At 53.3% G+C, this 27,811-nt stretch overlaps 1 protein-coding gene across 5 annotated transcripts in view; it reads right to left on the bottom strand.

Moving 5' to 3' along the window:
* The window catches only part of EVL (Enah/Vasp-like), a 104,026-nt gene that overhangs the window by 41,919 nt on the left and 34,296 nt on the right, over positions 1-27,811 (bottom strand). For 4 of the 5 annotated variants that reach the window (XM_059373959.1, XM_059373962.1, XM_059373960.1 and 1 more), the window contains exons 2-3: positions 10,127-10,295; positions 3,789-3,966 (exon numbers count right to left, since the gene is read on the bottom strand). In XM_059373959.1, coding sequence (XP_059229942.1) covers positions 3,789-3,966; positions 10,127-10,295 — 347 coding nt within the window. Of the gene's footprint in view, positions 1-3,788; positions 3,967-10,126; positions 10,296-25,602; positions 25,740-27,811 lie in introns of those variants that run through there. The other variant, XM_059373961.1, reaches the window with a different exon arrangement.

The following is a 27,811-nucleotide window of genomic DNA, read 5'->3' as shown; positions in this document are numbered from 1 at the left end:
AGACCTTTTCTTGAGAAGGGCAGGAAGGGCATGTGGGAGAGGAAGCCTGGTTAAAAACAAAGAGCCCGGGCTTTTAAGAGAAACTACAGGTATCATTATTATTACTCTATGTTGTGGGTCCCCAGAGAGCCCCAAGCCGGCTTTGCATCCCTGTCCTCCACCCAGGGGACTGAGGCCACCGAGCTGCAGGGTGACTAGTTTACTGATCTGTTTTACTTGCTAAACCGGCTTCAGGCTCTCTGGGTTGGGGCCTGAAGTTGACGAATGCGTCTCTAAAAGCTGCTGCTGAGGAAAAGCTGATTTTGTGGGTACAAGGAACAAGTCAGTAAAGAGATCTTCCAAGGGCCCAGAGCCTGACCATCATGTCCACACTGGTGTTAGGCAGCAAAAACAGGACTGTGTTGTGTCCGTTCTTTTTCTGGACTACTCTCAGGAACCCCGGCCGACAGCGCGCCCCACACGGCGGAGAGGCGGGAAGAAGCACAGGCAGAGCAAGGCCCCGCGGCTCCCGGCCGGTCCTCGGTGCTCGGTGCTCTGGGGGTGGACTTCAGCGACCTCTTCAGCCATGGAACCACAGGGAAGTCACCCTCTTTCTGAGCCGCAGCTTGCTTGGGCCCCCCTCTTGCAGGGTGGTGGCGAGAGTCAGGGGAAGGCAGGGGGCGTCCATGGTTCGCTCTGACGGGTGACTTCCAGGTCTATACGTTGGCATCTCATATCTGCCAGGTTCTAAAGACCTCAGAGGGGCCCCGCTCGCATCTCCCCCACAGGAGGAGGCAGGGGTGGGAAATGCCCAGTAGGACTCAATGTGAGAAGACGCCGAGTCTTTGAAGGCGCCAGCCGCAGAGGCCTGCCGGGGGGCGAGGCCTGCCAGTGAGGGGAGGGAGGAGCGGCAGGCGAGCTCCTACGAGGTGCCGGACACCACACCGGGTCCTGGAGCCCCCTCCGCATCTCTGCAGTGAGACCAATGGCCCTATGTGACCAGGAAGAACACCGAAGCTTATAGAAGATGACCACGTTTAACAAGAACAAAAGGCAAGGAGCCAGTATTATTTGAGCGCCTATCACATGCCAGGCACCAGATACTAAGTGCTTTATCAACATCTCACAATGAATCTTCCGTACAACCCCAGGGAGTAGGGTCTAGGATGCCAGGGCCATAGGTGACAGAACAAAGACTTACTATGAGATCTCACTGCCCCCAACAAACGCTTTTCATGCTATGGTGAACTGCCTCCTGCCAGGGGAGGGGAGGCTGGGGTTTCCCGACCCGGGGGGCGTCGCCAGAAAAGAGCACAGTGACCCCGCAGCATGAGCACGTCCGGTGGTGGCTGCCGGACAGAGGCACAGCCCCATGGCGCAGGGGCATGTGGCGGCCACAAGCAGCCTGCGGAAGACCGAGCCATGCCCCAGTGGCAGGGGCATGTGGCGGCCACAAGCAGCCCGTGGAAGACCGAGCCATGCCCCGGTGGCTCCCGCAAACACAAAGCTGAGGGAGAGTCAGGCACAAAGAAGGCACTGTACGTAGTACACACACAGTGCGGTTCAAACACAGGCAAAACTGCTCTGTAGTTTCAGAAGCTGCTGTGCCCTGTCCTTGCGGGAGTGGGAGAGGGATACGGTCTTTCTGGGGACCTGCGGCGGCCGGGGCTGCCGCCATGTATGCGTGCAACAGCTAGTCGGGCTGCGCACCTCCCGCTGCTGCTCGGTAAGGTCACACCTCAGGGCAAGGAAACGCCGAACTCGCTCAGGGGCCCGCATCTCCGTCCACCAGAGGGCACGCCTGCCGGAGCAGGACATCGGGTCCCAGCCAGCGAACTGGGACAGGCCGCCGCTACTCACGGTGTGAGCTGCCAACAAAGCCGCGGCACACGCGGGCCCTACCCCTGCCCCGACGAGGGCGCGCGTCCTGCCCAAAGGAGGCAGAGGAGGTCGGGCTCGTAGCTGACACGCGTGAGGGACTGCCTCCTAAAGGTTTCTCGTTTGGAAATGAGGGTCGTATTAGCTAATTTCCCTGTGACTATGGTAAACTTAAGAAAGCAACTAGTAGTTTCTATTTAATGAGCAGTTGCTTTGCAAGGGTTACTGGTCTGATTAAATTAAAATGTTGTTTTTGACTCTCAGCGTGTCTACCTGTCCAGACCCAATAAAGTCGAGCTCTCACATGCTGGGGCAGGTGAGGCGGCTCGGATCAGAAACCGTAAACCCAGCTCACTTTACCAGAAGTATGAGGCTCTCCGGTGGAAAACAGCCTGAGAAACTGTGTTGGGTGCTTACGATGCTTCAGCTGTGGTCGCGCAGCTTCCCAGCATGTGTCCCAAATTTTCAGCGGGAAATCCATAAACCCTGGAGCCTTTCTGAGGTGGGGAGAACATTCCACAAGTCCCCGTTCTGTGTGTGAGCCCCGGGGAGCAAACTCAAATCGTGTTCTTTATTTACTTAGAAAAAAATCTCCGAGGGTTCACACTGGGTGTGAACCAGCTGCCATCTGTCAGGACCCACAGGTCTATAAGAGCCGTCTCCCTCTAAGCACCATGTCCCCCTTCCCACCCTGACTCTGGCAGCAGCCGCAATGCTAGTGACACCACAGTCAAGTGCCAACAGTGGTGACTGCTGTGTGTCAGGCAGCCTGCTAGGTATTGTACACTCCACCCAGTGAAAAACTTAAAAACAACCTCTATCACCCCCATCCGACGAAGACAATTGAAGCCCCGAAAATGAAGTAACTTGTCCAAACTGTCCTCAGCCGGAGCGCGGCAGAACCAGGACGCAAACATAACCTTGCTCCTGACTCGCTCTACCAAGGCTAAGACCTCTAGCAAAGCGCGGGACTGTATGCGTGGACGTCAAGACACCTGCACCCCAGAAGGCTTCTGTGTCCCCCTGAAGCTAACATTGCGACTTTCCAATAAGCCACATGCATTTTTGCTCTGCTTAGAAACTTCTGCCAGCCGCGCCCTGCTCCCTCCTCCAGGCCCACTGGTCTACTCCAAGTATCAAGCCTGGCCCCAGCCCCCTTCTAGGTCCTTGGGACCCTTCACTGTGAGGTTTCAAGTCCACTTTCCTTCCTGTGTGTGCCCGAGGCCCCAGAAACACTGCAGGGCACTCTCCCGCATGCGCTGGGTACCTTTGCTGTCCCTCCTCTGCCTTGGGAGCTCCTCGCCCTTCCAAACTGCAGCCCAGGCGTCCCTCTCGGGGTTCCCTAAGTCTGCCCACCCCGAGCTGGAGCACTCACCACGACCCACAGTGCTAGCAGTTCACGAAGCTATCTGCTCAGGTGCATCTTGGGCAGAAGGACACCATCTATGCATTTCTTACCTATTCGGTCTGGCCAGTTTCCTACGCTCAGTGAATATTTGGTACAAGTTCATTAATGACGTGAATGAATGCTTTAATTCAACTTTAATTCAAATTGTTGCTCGTTCCCTCCCATCTCTGCTAAATATGTGTTTTACAAGACCAGTGCTCTAACCACTGAGCTATGGAGTCTGCCCGTTGAAATACGTGTTTTAGAATACAGAAGGAAGATGACGCTCGTGAGCCATCAGGACATTTAGCTTCAGGCACGCATCAGTACGAAGCCGTAACTCACAAACGGCAAGATGTGAGCACCATTCTCTCCTTCAAACTGTTACTATGCCCCTTCGAGGGGGAGTCAGGCAGCAGGCCTCTCTGAGAGCCCACGTAACCTCAGCCTGATGCAGCTACGGCGGGGACCCCAGGGAGCCAGGGCCAGGGGAGGTGGGGGAAGGAGGGGTCTCGGCACTGGGCCGAGACAAAGCCCCACTTACCTCCTTCTTGGGAATTCATGATGTTCAGGGCGAACAGCATGGCATTGGAGAACGTGGTTGCCTCTTCCTTACTTGCAAAGTTCAAGCCGTAGACCTGGCGGGCATCTCGCCACTGGTGGAAAGTGGGCGTTGCCTGATTGTACTTCAGCCCTTTCACGATTGAATAATTGATCACAACCTGGAGGGGAAAAGAGACAGAAATACGTGTAAGTAAATACGAGGGGAGTCAGTGAGCTGGAGAGCGCGGCTCCGGGGCAGGGATACTGTGTCCCCTGGAACTAGCAGAGGACCGGGAGGTGGGGTGGGGTCAGGAGAAGGGGACAGCGAGGCCAGGCAGCTTTTCAGGATGACTTCCAGAACCTTGAGGGGTTGAAAACCAGCTACTTCATCTCACTAACAATGCGGTGTAGTCCCGCCCTCCAGATGAGAGGCCTGAGCTGGGAGTCAGGTTCCCCGAGCCCAGGGGCCAGTCCCTCCGTCCAGCCATGTCACCCAAGGCGGTCACGGCATTTCTTAGGGGCCCAGTTTCTCCAACTATAAAATGGGGGTAATAATGCTTTACTGACCTACTGGGGTTACTAGGAAGGCCACACTGCGATGCATACCTTATCTAGATTTCCAGGCCTGGAGACCCTGGGGTAGATTCACCTAGTTCCTATCTATGCCTCCCAAAGCCAAGCACAGTGCCTAACATTTAGGGTGCATTAATAAATGGGTTATTAATTAAAAAGATAACTCAGAAAAGTTAATGCATAGCATTATTAATCAATCAACAAACCTCAACTGTCTGCATGGAGCAAGCCAGGCCCAGCAGTGCAAGGTAAAGTAGACCAGGGCTGAGCCCAGAACTTCGGGGGCTCCCAAGCAGTCAGGGCAGCCGCGCCGGGTCTGCCTGAACTCAGAGCTGCTCTCTCAGACAACTGACAGAGAAGGACTTCCAAGTTCTTCAAGGTGACAGGTGGTAAGTGCGGCTCAGGGAGGCAGTGCGAGGCCTGGAGTGCTTATTCTTTACTTGGAGTCACGTGAGCCAACCTCAAGGACTTACGAGCCATCAGTTTTCCGGCCTGGAAAGTGGGAAGAGGGAGCCCTGGCTGCGGCCCGGCCCCCTCATGGGGCGTGTGAGAGCACACAGCAGGCTGTCAGTGCTGAGACGGCAAGCTCCCTACAGAGGAAGTACTTAGGCAGAGTCTGGAGGAGGCTGTGGGCGACGCGATGGGAAAAGCCTGTTTCATGAGACGTTGAGAAGGACTGCTCAGGTCTCCTCGGCTCTGGGGCTGCAGGTTTCTGTGACCTGAAGCTAGAGACAACTCTGCCTGCTGTGCCCCCCTGGTCAGGAAGGGGAGCTCAGGGAAAGTCTCAGAGATGCCGAGGGACGTGGCCAAGCCCCCTACTTGCGGGCTGGGCACTACAACGTGGCCTCTGCTCGACCGCTCTCCTCTAGTGCTCCATCCTGCCGCGCTGTGGCTAAGGCCAGAGGACGGCAGATGTGATATGGCCAACATCCAGGTCCTAGCCATGTGGAAGGTGCGTTTGGGTCACTGTACGGTCCAGAGAGAGAGCACAGGCGAGCTGAATCCGCTAATGAAAATGCAGCTGTTTCACATCTTGACACAAGGTAATTTTGGCCAGCGTCTATACCCTGGTGGCTGGGGTGGGTCTCTCTCTAGGTTGAGCTCCGAATCCTCAGGAAAAGGGCTGGAGGTTTTGTTGCATGTATGCACAGTGACCTCGGGTTAAAACGCTCTTAAGAGGAGAGCACACTCACGGCGGTGTAGGGACCACAGCGAGGCAGCAGACCTGTTCCTTTCTGCCACGGGAAGGCCGTACCGGAAGTTCTGTGTGCAGGTGTTTCCATTTTTGGGCTGTACTTTTAGTGGACATTACAAAACCAGAGCAAGCCGGAAGGAAATGTTTTCAATGGAAGGAGGTCTGGAAACCACTTTATGTCAAGAATGGCTGGGGCGCCAGGGTGGCTCAGGGGGTTAAAGCCTCTGCCTTTGGCTCAGGTCATGATCTCAGGGTCCTGGGATCGAGCCCCACATCGGGCTCTCTGCTCAGCAGGGAGCCCGCTTCCTCCTCTCTCTCTGCCTGCCTCTCTGCCTACTTGTGATCTCTGTCAACTAAATAAATAAAATCTTAAAAAAAAAGAATGGCTAAGGGATCTCGAAGCACGATGAGAGAAGACTGCAGTGTACCACAACTGCTGCGAATGGTCTGTTTTGGGAAATGTTCAGTTCGCACCTGAGATGACTGTACATTCTGCCATTGTTGGCTATAGTTTCATAAATGCAAATTAGGTCAAGTTGGCCAATGATGCTACTCAAATTTTCTATCTCTTGACTTTCTTTCTGCTTGTTCAGTCAGTTTCTTGGAGGTTATGAACCTTGGACGATTAGAACCTCCAGCTCTGCTTCTGGATTTGTCTATTTCTCCCATTAGATCTGTCCGATTTTGCTTTATATATTTGCAGATATATTATTAGGTGTGTACAAATTTAGAATTATTAGGTCTTCCTTTTAATCAACCTTTCATCAGTGAAAAGGTCCGTCTTTACCTCTCATAATGCTTCTGGTCTGGAAGCCTCTCCTATTTTAAACACTAATACAGTCACACCAGCTCTTTCCGGTTGGTAGCCTGCCCTCCAGTGTTTGGAGGGCTTGCCTTTTTTCACACTCCCATGTTCAGCCTGTGTCCTTATCAGCTTTATTTTTAAAATAATTCTCCAGGCTCTGGAAGGACTGATCCGCACAACTGCTGAAGGATGAACTTATTTTAGTTTAGTTTAGTTTAGAGACTGAGAGAAAGAGAAAGAGAGAGCCCATAAGCAGGGGGCGGGGGAGGAGGGGAAGGGCAGAGGGAGAGGGAGAGAGAGAGAGAGTCCCAAGCAGGGGTCACACTCAGAGCAGAACCTGACACAGGGCTCAGTCCCACGACCCTGAGATCGTGACCTGAGCCAAAGTCAAGAGTCAGACACTTAATTGATGGAGATAACCAGGCACCCCAGGATAAACTTATTTTAAAAAGGTCCTACTTTTTTTCCTTAAGAGCCCACAGGTGCCGTATTCGGGGGAGGGGTGCAGGACCGAGAGAGAGGGCCTTCCCTGTCTTCCAAGAGAAGGCCCAGAAACTCCAAATGTCGTGCACCATGCTTCTGAGGTGTAAGCAGCCAAGAGCCCCTACAAAAAAAGAAACTTACTCGTGGAAAACAATCTTCCTGATCCACACATTCACCTAGATCTAACACCCCTTGGGGTGCCTGGGCCTCAGTTGAGTGTCCAACTCTTGATTTCTGCTCAGGTCATAGTCTCAGGGTCACGAGACTGAGCCCGCGCTGGGCTCCACACTCGGCAGGGAGTCCGCTCAAGATTCTCTCTCCTGCCTCTTCCCCTACCCCATGCTCGCTCTCTCTAATAAATGAATAAATCTTAAAAAAGCAAACAAACAAAAAACAAACCCCTAGAACCTGTTGGTTGGTGAAGGCTCCTAAGGTCTCACCTCATCTAAATCTCTACCCTTCCACAAAGGCACATCCTTCCCAGAGTTCTCACCAAGCAGCCAGCTAGCTCGTGGGCTTGCAAAGGAATGTGTTCACCCTCCAACAGCATGCACGAAAGAACGTGCTCCTGGCCACCGAGCTACCTTCTTCCTGACAGTGTCCACACAGGACTCCTAGCCCTGTCTCAAGGGTTCAAAGAGAAGCATGCCTTCTCCTCCCCACGCAGCCCGTCGGAGGTTTGAGGGCCGCGACCCTGCCCCCTTCAGCTTGCTTGCAGACCTCTCACCAGACCAGACACCCTTCCCCTTACAGACTCCAGCTTGTGGCACTTGCGTTGGGTCCCAGTGTTCTCGGTGTAGTGTGACCAGGGCAGAGCAGAGCAGGACTGTAGCTCCCTTCTGGACCTCTACTGTTCATTCAGCCTGAAAACTCACTAACATTTATGGTGGCCATAATTCATTCTAAACTCAAAATCTTTTGATGTTTTCCCACCTGCAATGTGAGACTTGGGTTAGCCCTTAGCGGACGATACTGCCATGTACTTGTCCCTTCTCCCATAAATGATCACCGGGCTTTACGCCTACCCATTTAGCACAGTGGGGCTGATACATGCTTATGCTGTTATCCTCTGGGGTTCCCGGGAGACTAAAGTAATAGACATGAAAAGTGCTCCAGGAACCATAATCACGTTAAACGTGTAACATATTCTGACCTGGTTATAACCTGAGGGATCTCCGTCTGACGTGTCTGATCTTGCAGTCCAGGTAGACTGGGAGACAGATCTGTGAAAATCAGTCTTTTCTCCTGAGGTCACAGGAGCTTCTGTGGACCAGGCTTCTGGCCACATTCTCTAACGCCCTGGTTTCCTAAGGATCCCTTGTGTGCTGCTATGTGCGTGTGCTCATGTATGTATGTACACATGTATGTATGCATGCAGGTATGTATACTATGTACGTACGCTCCATCGCTTTGGGGAACAGAGTCTCAGCCACATTCTAGGAGCCTGTCTCCTGAATGTGCAATTCCAAGTGGTGACTGTGCTGGTAACTTCTCCGTCAGACTCTGGGAATCTCTTAGTTAGATTCCCACAACACAACACAGCCTCCGAATTTACCCAGGAGGCCACTGAGGACTGCCACCAGTCCCTCCCCGTGTGGGGAAAAGGTCTCCCACACGAGCCTCGGCGCGTGGATTCTGGGGACAGGGGCAGGGAGGCGCGAGGCTCCTATGCACAAGGCGCATGTCGGTGGCATGGAATCCGGTTCTCCAGGGCCGGGGCGTTTCCAGCACACCATGCTGGCTTCCTGGCACGCCCTGGAGGGCAGCCATGAGGTGTGAGGGCCGGGGAAACTTGCCATAGTAAAGGGGATCACTCAGGAAACACCCACTGTGATCCAGGAGCTGCACTAGGTAATGGACCTGAAGTCAAAGCACGTAGCAGGGAGGTACTGCTCTGCTATACCAACCCATGGGTGTTGGGGACACGTGCCCATAACTGTCGCCATATGTATCTTGTAATATATAGCACAGTGTACACTTAAAAGGCAGAGACAGAACCAATAAATTGGAAGAACAGGGAAGCAGCCTCCAGAAGGTTTCTAGAAAACCCTTTCTACCATTATGGCTCATTGACAAGGGAAAGTGACACCTCTCAAGGTACCAAGAGTTCCAGGTTGGACCTTTCATTGGGGTTGTCCCTTTCGGCCCCAAGAATCTGAAACTTAACAGGGCCGTTTTGGCCAAAGCAGAAACCCATTCAACAGGCAACATACTAAAAACAGAGTCCTCAGTTTTTGTTCTTTGTCTTCTAATGGCTAACGTGCTGATTCTTACCGAGATAGCAGCTAACCTGCTGCTCAATTTAGCAAGGCCCTGACCAACAAAGGATGGCAGGAGGGGTTATTTGAGTAGAGTTTTTCATAAGTGCCAAAACCGCAGAAGCATTCCTTTCACTGCTGAAAATGTCCTTGTCAGTCTGTTCGAAGAGAGCTGGAGGCAGACCGTGAAGCGGTAGCCAAAGTCACTGTGGCGAAGCTACACGGTCTCCTCCTCTACGTGTGTTTCAGTCTGTGTCACGTCAGAGTACTCGGGTTACACAGGCACAGCTCCTTCTGCTGGGGCTGGCCCTGGGTTTGCACGGAATTAGCCAGTACACTCGCCATCTTGTCTGATTCGCTCAGGAGGTACCATTCGGGGCAGAAACGATCCCAGAGTCTTCAAAAAAGATTTATTTATTTATTTCTGAGAGACAGAGAGAGGAGAGAGAGAGAGAGCGAGCGCAGGAGGGGAAGGGGCAGAGGGAGACGGAATCTCCAGCAGGCTCCACACCCAGTGCAGGGCCCAACAGTGGGGCTCCACCCCATGACCCTGAGATCATGACCTGGGCTGAAACAAGAACCAGACGCTCAACTCCCTGAGCCACCCGGGCGCCCCCAACCATCCTGATATTCTTTCCAAAGGAAGACTCGGGGGCTGAGGAGCCAAACATCTTCACAACACGTCACTTACGGCTGTGCAGGCGGAAGGAGACACTAACATGGCCCGCAGTAGCGTTTCCACAGCTGTTTCCTGTCTATTATTTTATTCTAATGGGATAATGACACACAGTGAGGTACACTGCATGTGGATTACTCTCTCTGCAAGACAGATGTGAAAAACAACGTTCAGAAAAGAGTGTGTGCTCAAGGTCTCATACCGTGCAGTCTGAGACCGCGCAGCGTTATGTGAACCCAGACCTTCCGACCCCAAATCCCGACCTTATTTTTTCCTGAACTTTTTTCACTGTGTGTGTGTGTGTGGGGGGGGTACGCCCACGAGCCCAGCCTGTTGCTCCCTCGCTCACCTGCTGATCCTGAAGCTTGACCCCGACCACTCTGAAGGTGTTGCTGGCAGTGTTGTGGTAGATGTTGATGCGGCTGAATCCCTGCTGGCCGGGTTTGATCGGTACCCATTTCTTACTGGTGTCATCGTAGACCATCACGGAAGCCCGGGCTTGGCAGATACTCTGTTCGCTGCAAACCGAGAGAAAAGCTAAGCGTCAGGCTCTGCTCTGAGGCTTTCCCTTTTCTGAACTAGAGGCCAACTGCCCCTTGATACCAAGAGCATCCAACTGTCCCTGGAGGGGCTGATCTATGAGTTCTCATTCTCCAACGACCACCAAAGGAGGGTCTGTGCCAACAGCTTACATGGCTTACAAAAGACGCACAGCCTTCCTCTCAGGAAAAAAGTGCTGGATGAGAAAGGAACTCTAATTCTAATTTGCCGACTGCCGACAACATTCTAGGCACTATGTTAAATAAGACACTGCATTAAAGCACTTACTTGTCACAACTCAGGACAGCCACTCACTGCCCCCATTCTGTGGACAAGCAAAGGGTGGCTCAGACTCTTAGGAAGAGTTTCACGAATTCACACAGGTATTCAGGGATTACATTTGGGATTTCCAACCAGTTCTGTCTGACTCTAAAGCACATAATATTCTTCACAACATCCAGCAAAATGTTCTATTTATGATACCATGACACGATACTATCCTACAAGCTGTGCAGATATCAAATGAATAGACGACCTTCTAGAGAACCCAGCAATACAAGTAAAACTAATAGCTGCATCCAACTTCGCTGAAGACATTCCCTCTGTTCAGAACATGACAGAAAAGCAGGGAAGAAACACTAGAAGCCCCCGGAGAGAGAAGATGGTCATCGTCACGATCAGTGCTACAGCTCCTGTCAGGGCGTTCTGAGGGTGTCTCAGAGCCCGCTGGCCTCTCCACTCGCATAGGAGCCAGATGGCCTAGAACGTGTCGTTTCTTAGTCTCCAGCATATTAAAGGCTCAAACTGAAAAGGTAAGGCGTGCTTGTTCTAGGTAGGCATGCCCAGAAGAGTGAGAAGTGGTGGTTACCAGAAAGGATGGCCATATTAATACAATTTAAGAATTAGAAACAATAGGGCGCCTGGGTGGCTCAGTGGATTAAGCCGCTGCCTTCGGCTCAGGTCATGATCTCAGGGTCCTCTACCAATGACTGGTGTAGCGGGAGCCGGCTCATTCCTGCCTGACATGCGGCTCTTCCGCGGGGCCCTGCACCAGCCTGACATGCCTCTTACTCAGCCCTGCGCCCTTCCTGCCTCCTGGCCTGGGGCTCCCCCTGCTTGCTCCCTCCGTCCTTCACGGACGGTTCCCTGTAAACCTCTTGCACGTCATCATCTGAAGGTTCTTGGCGTCTGCTTCTGGGAGCACCAGAGAGACACGGCCCTGCCATTGCGCAGGTGGGCCATGCCCATCTGGTTCTCTGCGGGCCCAGAGCCTGGCACGTCACTCACTGCAGAACCTCAGGGCCTAGAGGGGACATTCTCCTGTCCTGTGCAGCTTGCCTTCTAAAGCAGCCGCGTGCAGGCGAAGCCTTCGACAGAAACTGCTCTCCAAAGCAGCCCACTTGGTTGCGATGTGGTTTCAGCTGTGAGGCCGTCGCCTCCCTCGTTCTGAGCAACACAGCACTCACAGTCCTTTCATTACAGAGTGTCTGGAACAGCCCATGACAGTCCACTGGACAACTGAAGGGACACGTGGCCCTCCCCCCACCGTTATCGACAGGACAAAGCTGCCAGTCACTCTCCTCCGGTGAGGCCCGCTTTGTCGCGTGCTCCCGCAGCGTCTGGGTCCCACGTCGGGGTGGCAGGTTTTCATCTCAGTCTGACAAGCACAGATGCCAGCGGGTCAAATACACTTAGTGACGCAGAGGCGAACATGACAGTTGCTCACCTCAGAGAGCTCGCAACGACCCCGAAAAGGAGACAACTCGTGGCACGCTTTGGTGAACTGGAGGGACTGGGGAAGCCGGGTGACTTTCTGAAGAAAACGCTTCAGACGCAGACCTCCAGCCCCTGGCGAGCTGAGGAAGGGGATGTGGGACTCTCGGTGGGGGAGGCACAGAGCTGGCGGGGGCCGGGAGGCCAGAACAGCGTCTGCGGGGAACCGCAGCTCCTGGGGGCTGGCGCGGGCCTGGGCTCCCATCTCCCCGGTGCTGCAGGAGACGGTGGAAGGTACCCACCACCATGCCCGCCCCTGCTACGTGACGGTGGAAGGTACCCACCACCGTGCCCGCCCCTGCTACGTGACGGTGGAAGGTACCCACCACTGTGCCCGCCCCTGCTACGTGCTGAAACACCAAGAACCCAGGAACTCATTTTCTTTTTTCCTTCTTTTTTTCTTTTTCTTTTTCTTTTTTTTAAAGATTTTCCTTATTTATTTGAGAGAGAGCAAGAGAGGGGAGAAGGTCAGAGGGAGAAGCAGATGCCCCGTGGAGCTGGGAGCCCGATGCAGGACTTGATCTGGGGACTCCGAGATTACGACCTCAGCCGAAGACAGACGCTTAACCAATTGAGCCACCCAGGCGCCCAAGAACTCATTTTCTTATTCTAGTTATGGCCACAGTTCCTTGTCGTTAACACTTCAGGTTCGAATTGAACTTGGAGTTAGCCAAAATAAGAACAGGTTCTTTTTTTCCTATTTGAATGGCGCCTGTCTAGGCTTATTTTATCACAACAAAACCTAAAGGCAAGAAAATACCCATTTCTTCTACTTACAATTCACCTTGTTTATATCCCTCTGGGATTTCTGTTTTAGTAAAATCTTTTTTTTTTTTTTTTTAGAAAATTTATTTATTTGAGAGAGAAAGACAGCGAGAGACGGAACACAAGCAGGGGGAGTAGGAGAGGGAGAAGTAGGCTTCCTGCTGAGTATGGAGCCCGACTTGGGGCTTAATCCCAGAACCCTGGCATTAGGACCTGAGCCAAAAACAGGCGCTTAATAACTAAGCCACCCAGGCACTCGTTTTAATAAAATCTTGTTTGCTGCCCAGCCTGGACATTGTCTCTGAGCTCCATCGAGACGACGGTCTTCTCCGCATCTTCCCTGGACATGAAAACCCTGTACTAACCACAGGCATCATACGCTTCATTTGTCTAGATCAGTTATCATTTGAGGGCAGTCAGAGAAATGTTTCTTTTAAAAACATTACTGGACAAATGAGTAAACCATTTATGCAAACACACACATGAATGCAAACAGGCAATCCCTCCCCCCCAGCCGTCGCACATAACCGTCCGTCGCCCTGCCCGTGTGGCCTCAGAGCTGCCGCCCTTCCCAGCTCTGAGGAACCCCAAAGTGCAGGAAGCCAGAGGGAAAGCTGAGGTTAGTTCTGAGGAGGGCTTCCTCTCTGACCGGCTGTCTTTCTGTGATCAGAACCACCAGCTGATTAGCGGGGGGAATCAGCCAAAACTCAGTGTCTGGTTTGTTCTCTATGGTGCTGCGTCACTAGGTCGGTGGACTTTTCCTTCTGGGGACCTATAAGCCTGCTCTGAGCAGGAGGAACCACCAGAATGTCTCTCCCAGAAGAAGGTTCTTTTGGAACAAATGGTCCAATCCCATTGTCATCTGGGCTTTCGCACGGGTATTTGTGGGCACAGGAATTTATAAAAAATTGAAGCCTGCATTTCCCTCCAAGTGGCACATGAGACACTGACGAAGCTTTGAAGAACCCTTTTGTTAGGAGCCTTAAAGGAGAGAAACTGTGATTGTGGGTCTCTTTTTCAACAAAAACTTAGAGGACAGTGTGTAAATTCAACTAAGGACAGAGGACATAAGGCCAAAAAGGGAAGAGAGAGGAACGAGGCTACCACAGATGCTTGCTGGAGAACTACGTCTGGGCCTGGGCTGGGGGCTGGGGGCACAGCATGGGGACCCCTACAGCATGGGGACCCCTCAGGCTGGAGGTGGCTCCTGCAGCCCCGGGCTGTCTCTGAGGTGTATCACAGCCCTTTTCGTTGGTCCTGGTCCTTTGGGTCCGCGTACACACCCCTTCCTCAGGAGACTGTGAGTGCCTCGAAGGCGGGACCCCACTGTTTTCCCCTTCGTAACCCTGGTGGCTTCTATGATGCAGACACCAAGTGTGTGTGGAATGCATGATTCTGAGTGAGTGCGTTTATGACCGTGGGCCCGTGGGAACGTCCCAACGTCCCATTTACAGTGCCACTCGGTTTGTTCTCAGACAGCGAGCAGCTGCCACATAAGAGCATCTGTTCCGGCTTCCCAACACTGTTGTCTGTCTCAAGACGCCCGGGATCTGAGGTGCTCACCATGCCCAGTGCCGGGGGGCGGCTGCTTCTGCAGGAGCCCTCGGCCTCACCCCCCTGCACGCCCAGGCCTGGAGAGACTAAAGGCTGTTCTGGGTGAGGGTGGGCTGCTCTTCCCAGCCCCTCTGGCCAAGGAACCACATGCCCTGTCCTCAGATCTCTCCTGCAGGGCCAAGGATTGTACCTCCCTGTCCCCCAGCTCCGCCAGAGCCTCTTGCTCAGCCCTGATGTGGCTGCCCCCTGCAGACAGATCAAGTCATCACACTGTCCCTCTGTCTCCCCAGCAGGACTGGGGACAGGGTCTGCCTGGGGCTACGGGTTTCCCGGGAGGCAGGTTATCTGGCACATCATGGGTAGACCGGGGTCAGTGATCGCCCTCCTGGGAGCTCCTTCTTCATCTTTCACTCAACAGCCGTCACAGGGTTAAGCACCCAATAAGCACCCATGAACGTGAGTTTGGCTGATGTGAGTCCGTGTGAGCAGCTGCCCACTGCTACCCCCGCTGCTCCCTCTGGCTCTTCCTTCTCTTCCATCAGGCTCCTGCCTGCCTGCTTCCCCCATTTCTTTGCCACTTGCTCATGCTCCAGGCCCCTTTGGAACCAGCTTTCTGTCCCTGACGGACACTTAAACAGCTCCGCGCAAGGTCGCTGGCGCACGCTTCCCAGGGCAGGCGGCTGCTCTGGAGTCCTCAAACCTCTCATCTCGGACTGAACAATGCTGCGACAATGCCCATAGTTTTGAAGATGTGATGTCTCCTGCTCCTGCCTCTGCCTCCTCCCTGGCTCCCACTTCTCTCTGGTGCTTCTTGAAGGCTTCTTCGTTCGAGGTTTTCTACTCGCCACTTACAGGAGGGGTGCTTAAAAAGGGGGCCCCAGAAAGGCTTAACGAGTCTAAGAACTCCCTGAAATTATTTGCAAAAGTGAGTGTACAACTTTTTCCAAAGTAGGTTTTCACCGTGTTCTCAAGGGGCCGTTGCTCCAAACCAGACTGTAAAACCACTTTAAAGATTTTATTTATTTATTTGACAGACAGAGAGATCACAAGTATGCAGAGAGGCAGGCAGAGAGAGAGGAGGAAGCAGGCTCCCTGCTGAGCAGAGAGCCCGATGCGGGGCTTGATCCCAGGACCCTGGGATCATGACCTGAGCTGAAGGCAGAGGCTTAACCCACTGAGCCACCCACGTGCCCCGGTAAAACCACTTTAAATCTTGGTGCTCCCCAATGTGAACCAGTTAGTCTTTCTTCTCTTTTCACTTTGCACTCACGGTTCTCAAAACTGTGTGTGGCGTGAGAATCAGGTGAGGTGCTCATTAAAACGCAAATTCTCAGACCCTTCCTCCAGAGAGCCTTCCCGAGCGTCAGCACTGAGAGCAGTACCGGGAGCCCTGCAGCCTACATCGAAGACTAGGGTCCGATCCCTGCTCTTGGCAGCCCCGTGGGCCCTCACACTCTGTGCCTTGCCCACCTTGTTCAGGACTCACTGTCCCCATTCTCCATGGCCTCGCTGCTCCAGGGCCTCGTGCTGTTCCCTCCGCCTGGGATGCTTTTCCTAGCCTAGCTTCCCAGTAATTCCTGCTCAATCCTACAGACCTGAGACCCATGTTACTTCTGCTAGGAAGCGCTCCTGGAAGCCCCAGGCTCAGGTAGATGGTCCTTCGTGGAACCCAGTTGGCATATCCTATGCCTTGGCACAGAACAGGTTTCACGGCAGGGGACGTCCAACAGCCTTCTACCTTGGGTTCCTCTGCTGGGCATGAGTGCCACCAAGGCAGGGACCACTTCCTCAAGACAGGCTTCCCTGTGGGGTGGTCAAAGGCTTAGTCCACAGTTCCTGTCCCGCCTGTTTACCTTGGGTGTTCCAGGACGACAGAGCAAATTCCTTGTGCTCTCCGGACACTGGGCTGCCCACGCCGTGCCTGGTGCCAAGTGTGAGGAAGGGCGGTCTGTCCATGGCCCAGACGGCAGCTTGGCGGTAAAGCCAGGTCTGATGGCGAAAGCATCCTCCTGACGCTGGGCCAGTTAAAAGGACTTGCCAGAATTACTCAAGAAACTGAAGAAGAAAGTAGTTCCCTCTGCCTAAGGTTTCTTCTCCCTCCTGTGTCCACAGGTCTGCGCCTCACCTTTTCTTTAAAGCTCGGGCCAAGTGCCACGGCCTTCAGCAAACATCTGGTTCATTCCCATTCACTTGGTAACTATGAAGGGAACAGCAGGATGTAAGTCTCTGGGGAGGAAAAGAACATGTCCCTGCCCCGAAGGGATTACAGTCTAGCAGGAAACATGAACACTTACGAAATGGGCATGCTAATGCCGTCACAGGGAAATCACGGGGTTCTGCGGGAGGAATTCTCTTCCGTAAAACAGAGCCAAGAAAATGGAGGCATCTTTCTCTGTGCAGGTGCCCAGTATCCAGTACAGTCCGCGTGCTCAACACGTGTGCGTCTGCCCCTTGGCCCCCTTGTTAGCCTTGTGTCCTCCGATCACGTCCAAGCTTTGCCGATAGCTCTTTGACTTATCTTCCTCCCAAGCAGAGCTGCTGAGGGCAGGCCCCAGGGTGAGCCATCAGCTCCCGCATGGCCTTCCCGATGGAGTCCAGGGCCACGGCCCTCGCGAGCCCAGGCTCAGCAGCCGCTGAGTGAACTAGTTAAGTGACGAGGGAACAGGGGAGGCCAGAGAGAAGTGGCCACGAATAAATGTTCCCAAAGCCAAGCAGAAACAGAGCCAGACTCTGAGGCGGCTGGTAAAGTCCTGACTTGTTTACTTTCAACATGAAAGTGATGAAAGTGGACTTGAAAAGCAGGCTGAGAATCATCTGGAAGGAAGCCCCTCAGCCAGCAGGAGGGCAGCCGCCGCGGGAGGTGGGGGCCATGGAAACCTGTCTGGGCGCTCTGGCGTGCGAGGCTCCCCCCAGCAGCACGGCGAGGCGCAGAGGGGACCGTCCTCTCCTTCGTCACCCTCTCTCTGAAGCATGAAGTGCCCCTCCTGCCCGATGTGCAGGTCCCTCGTGTCAAAGCCCGTGTGATGTCATGGGATACTCAACGACCCTCATGAGCAAGTGATCACCTTTGTCCCCACGTTACATGAAGTGACTTGTCCCCAACAACAGGCACCACTAGCTCGGACCCCGTCTTCCTCCCTTCTCGGGAGGCCTCTGCTTCTGGCTTCTAGGGCCTTACTTGCTGGGTGCTCCCACTCACCCTTCAACTCTGCCTCCACGAACACACGCCGCACCCCTCGGCCCTCGCCTGCTGGGCCGTCTGCTCCGGGCCCCACCAGCAGAGTGCAGGCCCCCTACCCGCTCCACTCCAGTCCCTCTCTCCAGGGCCACCGCTGGCCTTCCGTTTGCCAGAGGGGACAGACTTGCCCTCGTTCTAGTCCTCTTGGCCCCTTGCTGTACCCTTCCGTTGGCTGCCAGTGCTAGCAGCTTGGTTCATTTCTACTCTGCCCCTTTTCTGGCCAGTCGTTCCCAGTGAACAGGGGCAGAAAGGAAAAATCTGGGGGGCTGGTGTGAGCCAGGGACCAGAGAGGTATCAGAAACACAGGCCCGGGGCATCAAGTCACACTGTCCATCACAGAGACGGTGTGGCAGTGAAGGGAGCCCGGGCCTGGCCTGTCATTAGCTGGCGACCTGGCTTCAGGGGAGCACACGCAAGGCTCTGGAAAATGAGGGGCGTGATCTTTCTTGACTAGGTTTTCAGTTTCTTGGAGCTTGGATACGTCTGAGGAGATAAACCGGAGCACAGTTTACTAACATGATCGGCCCCCAGCTACCATCTTGGGTGAGCAAATGCTGGCTCTGGTAATGGCACGCCTGTGTGAGCGGAGACTTGGGTGGAATCAGCGTGACATGCCTCTGTACCCACACGCGGAGCTGGCATGACCCCTTATTCTGTCAGTCTCTACAGAGGAAACCAAGGTCTCCAGCAGGTTCTTCCCTGTGGCCTGGAGAATCACCTCGGGTGTCCAGGCGGGACTTGGGTTGTCAGGTTCTGTCCTGTGGAGCGTCCAGAGCTTGGGCTCATCCCCAGGAGGGGCCCCGCCAGCCAGGCCTTGATGCCAGGCAGCTCAAATGCCCTGCTCTGCCGGGTCCCTCCTCCGCCTGTCCTCCGTGTCGTCTCCTGACAGCCATCACTTCCCACTGGGAAGGAGCTGCTTCACCTTTCCTTACGCCACTTATCACTGTACTGAAGGTCTGCTGGTTTTCTCTGTCCCCCATGAGGATAGTTCTTTTTTGGTTTGTTTTAAAAATATTGCTCATCCCGGTAGCCCCAGTGCTTGTGACTAGTGATTGCTCAGTAAACACCTTCGGATAAATGTCTGCTTTAGCATTTGCCTACACCGCAATGTCTCAGTTCGGTGACCGAGGAACACAGGGACTTGGAATCACAGCTTTGTCAGAGCTGAGAGATAATGACAAGTACTTTATTCAGATGGCGGAAACAGGCCTGGAGAAGGGGAGTGTTTCTTAGGGTCCTGTGCTGTTACGTGGAAGGGCCGTGTCTAGACCACAGATCTTCCTTTCTGCCATACAACAGGGCTTTTCTGCTTTACTTAGTAAAGCATTTTTACCACACGTGACTTATCTCTTCTATGGTTTTGTTTTTTTTCTGAACCATTTGAAAGTTGCAGATACCGTGATACTTCAATCCTAAGGTTTTTTAGCACACATTTCTTTAAAATAAGGACATTCTAATGTATAACTTAAATACCATTATTACATTTAAGAAAATACTTTACTGATAGATAATACAGAGCCCACCTTAAAGTCACCCAATTTCCCCCCAAATGTTTGATTTGTAGGGGTCCATGATCTACCGCATGACACTGGTTGCACTGTCTGCTTTTTCTCTCCTAAGCTAGAATGTTAGGCCATTTTCTCTTTTTCATCGATGTTGACTTTTTTGTGTGAAGAGCTCAGGCCAATTGCCTTGTAGGCTGTCCACGTTCTGGACTGTTTCTCATGACTGGATTTGGCGAGAACCCAGCACAGGTGATGGTGGTACTTACTGGACCCCAGCCCAGCAGGAGGCACCCAATGCTAGTGGCCTCCTCTTCCAGACGCAAAGTGGATTAAGGGAATGGCCACCAGATCCCTCCAGTGGAAAGGTGCTTTCCCCCCTTGAGAATTAGTCAACCATTCATAGGGTGGCTTTTTTCCTTCTAAGTGGCAACAGGCTCGAAATATGTTTAATGTTAGGTTCTCAACTTAAAATGTGTATTCTGAAATATTTCATACCTGTGAGAAGTGGGTTCCCACAATCCCACCACTCAGTCTGGGAGGTGGTGTCACCTCAAGTGAAACCGGGCACCTTCGCCCCCGATCTCAGGGCCCCTCCTCTCCCGCAGGCGCTGCTGTCTTGAACTGGAGGCTGGCCGATTCTGCGTGCGCCTCCTGCAGCTCACGCTCATAATGGGCTATTTTACAAAAGAGGTTCTCGAGATTTTTTTGTTACAGGACCGCTTTACGCCCATAAAAACTACTGAGGATGCCAAAAAGCTTCTGTTTACATAGCTTAAGTAGGTCTGTAGTCACTACAGTTGAAACTAAAACTGAGAACTTTCTAAAACACAAGAATGCACAAGCACCCATTTCATTACCTATCACAGTGACCATGTCAACACATGTCATGTAGCTTCTGGAAAGTTCCACCGTGCATTTGTGAGATAAGAGTGAAAAAGGCAAACAATGTCTTCATGTTATTATAAATATAGTTTTGACTCACAAAACCCTAAAAGGGCGGTTCTCCTGACCACATTTGAGAACGGCTGAACTACGGGAACTAAAGCAGTGGGTGAGGCCTGCATGTTTTCAAACGCAGAAACTCAAACGCCGACTGTTTGGGTCAGAATGAAAGGAAGGCTTTGGCCGCACGAAGACTGAATTCTGCGTGAGCCCAGACATCTTTCCTTCCGTCCGAACTGGTTGGGGGGTCAGCCTGCTCTGTCACCTACCATCGAGATGTTTGCCTTTTCTCTGCTATAATGCCACTGGCCCAGATGCTTGGACAGCTGTTCTCCACTTCTCTGTGGAGTCTAGTGGAATCTGGAAAAAACACTCCAACCAACTGTTGCGAGAGTCTGACATTCTCAGACAGAAGCTGTCTCACACCCACTTCCCACACTTTCTTTCCAGGCCACCAACATAACCCTTTCTGTGGGGAGCCGCCCGACAGTCCATGAGGACACTGGGGCCACTCAAACCTCAGAAATGTTTATAAATTCCGGTACATGCCTGTGTCCTCGCAGTCTGTGATTCTGCTTACCTGTGGAACGGGTTTCAACATAGCCTTGGGGCAGCTACGGAGATCTGGCTGGACCCAGGACTGGGGCAGTAGGCTCATCTCCAAGGATAAACTGATAGCTGAGGAATGAGGCCTGGCTGAGCCCCAGCAGATCCCCCGATCATTAGCATGGCAATCGGCTCGGTTCATTACACACCTGAGCAAGCGCAGGGACAGGCTGAAAGGAGTGACCCATGACCTGGGTGCGCAGTTGCCAAATGACTGACAGACACAGGCGCAGGGTGCCACAGGAGGGCACAGGAGGTCTCTGTGTCTCTCGTGGATGAACGGTGTGAGATCAGAGACTGCAGGATAACAATCATTAGGAGGCCTTGGTCCTAACCTTGACTCTGCAATTCGGGGTGAGTTCCTTCAAGAGGCTACAGCTAAGCTTAGCTTTTGAGAACATGAGATCTGGTTTCAAATCCAACACTGTCAGGTGAGACCACCGTGACCTGGAGTGAGTGACCTCTTTGCTGAGCCCTGTTCTTGCCTGCCAGCTGGGACCAACAGTACAACACCTCAGAGGATGAGGATTAAGTACAGCATATATCACAGTGCCTGGCACGGAACACTCTAGAAAGGATAACTGTTGTTCTTTTTTGCCTTTCTGGGTTCAGCCACCAAAGTAAACCACTGGATGAGACTGGCTGCCAGCCGTCTTCAGCCCAGGACACCCGAGGAACACCACACACTCTCATGAGAGTGGCCCGGAACCCGTGTGGTAATGTGTCTCAGTTGGAGGCACATCTGATTCTTTGGAACAAGAGAAGTCAGAGAAGTTTCAAAATGCTCTCCAAGTGACCCAGCTACACGCCCCCGGGAGCAGCTGTTGAACAGCGCGCTCTCCGATGGCCCGTCTGACTGTAAGCTCTGGACTCTGACTCGCCTGTGACGACAACACATTCGGGAAATGCTCCTCTTAGAGGCAGTCTTCAAGCCCTGCTGTGGAGGCAGAGGTGTGGGTCGGACCTGGGCTGTGTGAGGCTTCTCACACCTTTACGCATTCAACACTGAGGGCAGTGGAACAAGGGGCAATCAGCGCACCCGAGCAGCCAACCGGCTAGCAACTGGACGGAGAGCCTTGGTGCCTCCACCACCCGAGAGCGAGAAAAACGTCTGCTCTCTGGCCTCTTCTCCACCACGCCACACGGGAAGCTGCACTGAGAAGGAGCTTCGGTAGGCCGGGCATCTCCAGCACACACATCCAACGTAGTTAATTAAATCCAGCAACTCGATAAATGTAGCAAAACAGACAAGAGCCCCTCCCCTCCTGGAACTTAGATTTTACAGGTGTGGAGAGAGAGATAAAGTATTAAAAATAATAAATAAGTTATGTAGTATGTTGGAAGCTGATAAGCCTTTAGAAAAAACCAAACACCAACGAAACACAATGAGGACAAGAGGGAGGCCAGGGAAGGGACTGAAATTAGCGGCTCCACCAGAAAGGGGCAGACACATTCTCTCCCGTGGCCCTTCCTGCCACACTCTGGAATCAGCGGGTTCCCACTCAGCGCAGACTCGTTCGACCACCATTTACTGGGAGCCTGTCTTGCACAGGCTCACAACCCCCATGGACCCTCCAGCTGGCACTCCAGCTGCTTACATGGCGCCCCCCACCCCCACCGTGGCAAGGGAAACCACAGGCCACCTGAGTCTGGTTTGATGCACTTCCTGCACACCCACAGGCGACCCAGCGGGGTGTCCTGGGGGCCGCATCTCCACGGTGCATCCCGAGCCCGGCTCTTGCTCCCCACCTGCACTGACTGTCCCCTCCCCAGCCCCAACCGCCCCCTCTCACCTGGACTGGACTCTAAGCCCGGCCGGAGGGCTCCCTGCCTCCGCTCCTGCCACAACACAGATCATGAGCCACTCGAATGACTGGCTTTCCCCGTGCTTACCACCCTCCAAAAGGTTTCCCACGACGCAACAAACAAAATCGAACCCCCTCACCAGGCTTGTGGGCTCTGCATGAGAAGGCCTGCCCACGTCTTGGCTGGTGTTGGCCTTCCCTCTCCCCTGGTTCACGTAGCTTCAACCTCCCTGACCCCTGACCTCACCGAACTCTTCCCGTCGGGGTCTTTACACTTGCTGTCCCTCTCTATATGCCTCCCCCCATGCTTCCATCTCCAGAGTTTTGCACGGTGGCTTCACGACGTCACAGCGGAGGTATTTGGATAAAGGTCCCCCACCTGGGCGCTGGGTGAGGCGATGGCCTGGTCATTTGCAACCAGCCTCTAGTGCAGTTTGGTGTCTCTGTCTCTGGCTTATGGTTTCTTGACTGCGTCCGCTCCCTACCCTGCCCCCAGTGCAGTTTCAGGACAGGACGGTCTTTCTCGTTCCCGTTTTCCTGGCGCCTGGAGCAGCCCCTGGCTGACGCTGACTGGGATGCTTGCTCGGTGCCTTTTTCTTTCTTTCTTTTTTTTAAGATTTTATTTATTTATTTGACAGAGAAAGAGATCACAAGCAAGAGGAAAGGCAAGCAGAGAGAGAGGAGAAAGCAGGCTCCCCACCGAGCAAAGAGCCTGATGCGGGGCTCGATCCCAGGACCCTGAGATCATGACCTGAGCCAAAGGCAGAGGCTTAACTCACTGAGCTGCCCACCTGCCCCGCTCGGTGCCTTTCTGAAAATCATGCACTATCCTTTGGAGTTCAACTGAGGTCCCACTTTCTCCTCAAAGTCGGTCCCGACAGCCCGAACGTCTCAACTCCTGCTGTTCCTTCCGTCTACACTCATCACTGTGTGTGCCACGTGGCGCTGGGGACTCGCGGGCTCTCCACTCCCGAGTGCTGTCCCCCTGACCCTGTGCGTCTCTGCACGCCCGAGCAGAGCAGCTCTCAGTGTGGAAGGGCAACACGGAGCCAGCAGCCAACACGGAGCTCAAGGCTATGTTTCCCAGCAAGTCGCTCCTTCTCTGCCTTGGTTTCTTCCTCTGTGCAATGGAAGCAGCCCTCAGGACTGCTGACAGAATGAAAGGCAAGGCTGCCAGCGTGTTCTGGGCAGGGCGGACACTGCCATGGGCTCCGTGCACTCCCGCTCCCAGCCCATGGCCAAGTGCTCGGGGAAATGCTGCTTGGCTTCTGGGTGGCCACAGTGGGCACCAGAAGAAGTTTCCATGAACCAAAGGCCCTGTGGATGCCTGCTACAGGCACGCGAGTGAACGGAATCTAGATGTCGTACCCCGTTAGGTCAGCAGCAGGAGGACCAAAAAGCCTGCAGGTTTTCCGGTAGCTCTGCTCGTGGCTACTGACGCTGCCCCGCCGGCTGGGTGTGGGCAGGCTGAGCAGGACCCCAGGCTTTCCGCCTGGCTGGGCCACCACCTCCTTCACCAGACCAGTCTTGCCAGCGCTCTCTGCCTCAGTTTCCTGATCTGTGTACCTCAAAACAGACTCGCTAGGAAGTATCCAGACTTCAAGACCAACATTGCCAATACACGTTTTTTTCCCCTCAAAGAGATCCTGAAGAATACTTTACAAAGATAAAAAACAGTTAATTTGGCTGAAGTGGAGGGTAAGAGGCCCAAAGCACCACTGACCTGGTAGCCCGACTGTGGGTCGGCTCTAAGGGCCCTTCAAGATGGAGACTCTAAGACTCTTACTATTTTCAAAAACCTTAAAAAAACCTGTTTTGCTTCCTCCCCCTTTACTTCGGACTCGTTTTTCTGCAGCGGCAGTGGACAGGGTAGAGTAAACTGCCTGAGCTTTTCACACTGTAATTCACAGCTGAGAACGACTCTGGTCCTCACCCACTCTGGAAGTGCACACGCCTTTGAAATCAAAGTATTTGGTTCTCCACAGCTCCACCCACAAGTCCTTCGGAATTATATGAAAATTACTAAAGTGATAGAAAACCGGCTGCAAAGGAGCAGGAATAAAGCCAACGACAAGGAGACAGCGTTTCCCAGGTCCTGGCGACTCCGGGCCAAGAGGAAAGCACTCCGACAGGCTGGCCGAGGCTGCGATGCCCCCTCACCAAAATACCTGCTTGGAGCAGAAGACGTATGGGCCACGATCCGCTCGCCGCGGGGCCAGCTCTATTAGCTCACTGCCAAACGCTTCCAGAACGCCTGCGACCCTAGGCCAGCGCCTCTGCTTTCCAGAGGCTGGCTTCTTCCTCCTCAAAAGCCGAGTGCTGATACCTTCCTGATCTACCGACACGGCCAACAGAACCAAGTAAGGAAACCAGTGAAGCAGCACTTTGTACAGCGAGGGCGACACAAAGTTAGTACTGAGTTAATCAAGTTGACACCCCAAGTTCCCGGGGGACAGAATTGTCTTATCACCGACCATGTTTCCTGGGGTCACAGGGTGGGGAGAATCACAGCTGAGGTGTTACCCCAACATCAGAGAGAGTGCCCACAAGGAGACACACACAGCGTGGCCTGGCTGTCACCCGCGCACAGCCGGAGTGGTGGGAGTCTGATGGCCGATGGCCTCGGTCACCAGTCTCTCAAGCAGGTCAGGACTCTGCTAGTCAGTTCCTGACGTTTCCTATAAAAAGGAACCTCAGTGATTCCCTCTTTGCCCAGTACTCAGGGAAAACAACCTAAGAGAAGAGCCCAGGACCTCAGAGCCAACCACAACCCCCTAGATGGTTCAGAGCCCGTGTATAATCCAAGGCAGCCGTCTGACTTCTGAGCAGTGCCCTCAACACAGAAGCCATTACAGATCACAGACATAGAGGGGCATGGGCCCATGTAATGACACACCAGCAGATGGAGAGGGGGTGGGCTCTCTGCCTAACTTGCCCTGAGACCCCAGGTAAGTCCCTCGCCCTCTGGTCCCTGATCTCCCCCTTAGTATAACAAGAGGGTCTGGGATGATTTCTATGGTCCCTTCAGCTCTACACGATTGTGAGTCTAGGTTTCCTCTTGACATTCCTCTGTCCCCTTTTTGGTCCCCATACTCACCCCGTGGCCATGGCTGAAAGGCTCAAGCACAGGGAACCCTGAGGAGGTGAGTCCTGTCCACCCACAGGCTATGCCGATCAGAGGACCACAGACCCTCGGAGGGCAGCTACTTGATTTTTAGACTCTACTTAAGACCAAACAGGAAAAGGAAGCTGAACCAGAGACAAAGGGGAAACAAACCCCAGTTACAAACTGAAACCCAGGGAGAAGAGACGAGAGGCTCAGAGCGCAGAGCCCCCACCTCCCGGCGTGGGCGGCTGAGCTACCGCGCCACCCCACGGCACTCCCATGGGCCATGGCCCGGCCTTCAGCCCTGAAGCAAGGCTGCAGCCGCCGGCTGCGGCTGGGAGTGGGACCTGCGGTGGTCCCCACCTGCCCCCTCGCCTGCTCACTGCCGCCTTGCTTGGCCACAGCCGCCTGACAGGCCTGGGCCTAGCTCTTTCCACCTGCTACAGAAAGCGGGGGTGGGGGTGGGGTGGGTCCCTGTGGGCAGCTTCGTGGAGGCTTTTGTGAAAAGCCTCGGAGAGCTCAGAACTGCCCTCCCCGATCCTCCGGAGAAGGCGATGTTTAGGGACCTGCTGAAGGTTTACTGTTGACTCTGGTATCAGTTTTGCTCCTCCCAGCGGAGACGCTTGTCTCTAATGCGGAGAGCTCCGTCCGCAGCTGAGGGCCTGCCAGGACAGGCGCAAGGAGCACTGGAAAGCTGGCTTCGTCACTTGCTCACTGCGTGACCCTGGGGCTTTGGCTTCCTCAGCTGTGGGGGGGGCTCGCGGCCCCGACCCTGCCCGCCTCCACCGGGCTGTCGTGGACAAGAGGCCTATTCCCAGTCCCTCATTCAGGCCTGTGCTCAAACCAGGAGACGGAATGCCCAAGAGGACGGCAGTCTTTCAAGTCCTGGGCGGGCTTTCGGAGTCTAGAAAGGAAGACACTGCAATGCTAGTGAATACATGTGTTAAAATGCTATCACTGGTTCAGGGAAAAACAGCTCCACAAAGGAAGGAAGGAACAGCTCTCAGGGACAGCTGACAGCACTCTGGATGTTGAACGTGTCTTGCAAAGACAGGTCCTTCCCTCTGAGCTCTGCTGTAGGGGCAAGACACAAATTTTGACATAACTGTGCTTTTCATTTTCCTTGACTTCAAAACATTTTCTCTTTTTCCACAGGACTTCTTTTATCTATGGGTTATTTAGAAGCATTTTAGTTTCTGTTTCTTAAACACCTGTTACTACTACTTATTTCTAATTTAATTCTATTGTGGACAAAGAACATACTTAGCACAACTTGCTTTGTTTCTCCAGGTAGGCTTTCAATCCTTTCAGATTTATGGAGACTTGTTTAGTGGCCCGGCAGGTAGTCTACACAGTGAATGTACTGTGTGCACAAGGACGTGTGTGCTAAATGTGGGTACAGTGTTCTAAAAGTGTCAGGTCAGGTCTAAGTCCTTACTGGTTTACTGATTTGTTTTGCCTAATGGTTCTGTCAACTGCTGAGAGAAAGGGTTAAAGTCTCCAGCTGGTGAGAGTGGATTTGTCTATTACTCTCTTTAATTCTGCCCATTAAAAAAAATTTTTTTTTAAATTTATTTGACAGAGAGAGAGAGAAAGAGAAAGAGAAATATCACAACTAGGCAGAGAGGCAGGCAGGAGGTGGGGGGGCAGGCTCCCCGCTGAGCAGAGAGCCCGATGCGGGGCTCGATCCCAGGACCCTGGAATCATGACCTGAGCTAAAGGCAGAGGCTTTAACCCACTGAGTCACCCAGGGGCCCCCTAATTCTGTCCATTTTTACCTCATGTATTTTGGGCTCTTGCTCGGTACATAAACTTTTATGGTTATTGTATCTTCCTGATGAACTGACCCTCTCATCAGTATGAAATGTCCCTGTTTATCACTGGTATCATTTTTGTCTTTAAATTTACTTTGTCTGGTATTAACGTAGGCATTTGGGTTTACTTATTACCTGGTGTATCTTTCTCCACCCCGTGCTGGTTTTCTGTTGTTTCTGTAACAAATTACTGTGCACTTAGAGCTTGTAACACAAAGTTAGGATCTGAAGTTTTGTGAGATAATAGGGTAAGAAGTCTGACATAGATCCCAAGGGTCTCACTGAGCTAAAATTAAGGCGTTGGAAGCACTGGCTTTCCTTCGGGAGGCTCTGCAGAATAATTCCTGGCCTTTCAGCCAAGGGCCCCCCCCCTTCCTCATGCCCCC

This window comes from Mustela nigripes, chromosome 13 (genome assembly GCF_022355385.1).
Source record: "Mustela nigripes isolate SB6536 chromosome 13, MUSNIG.SB6536, whole genome shotgun sequence".
Classification (NCBI taxonomy): domain Eukaryota; kingdom Metazoa; phylum Chordata; class Mammalia; order Carnivora; family Mustelidae; genus Mustela; species Mustela nigripes.
Note: the sequence above shows the minus strand (reverse complement) of the source record. Positions and strands in the feature narration are given on the sequence as shown.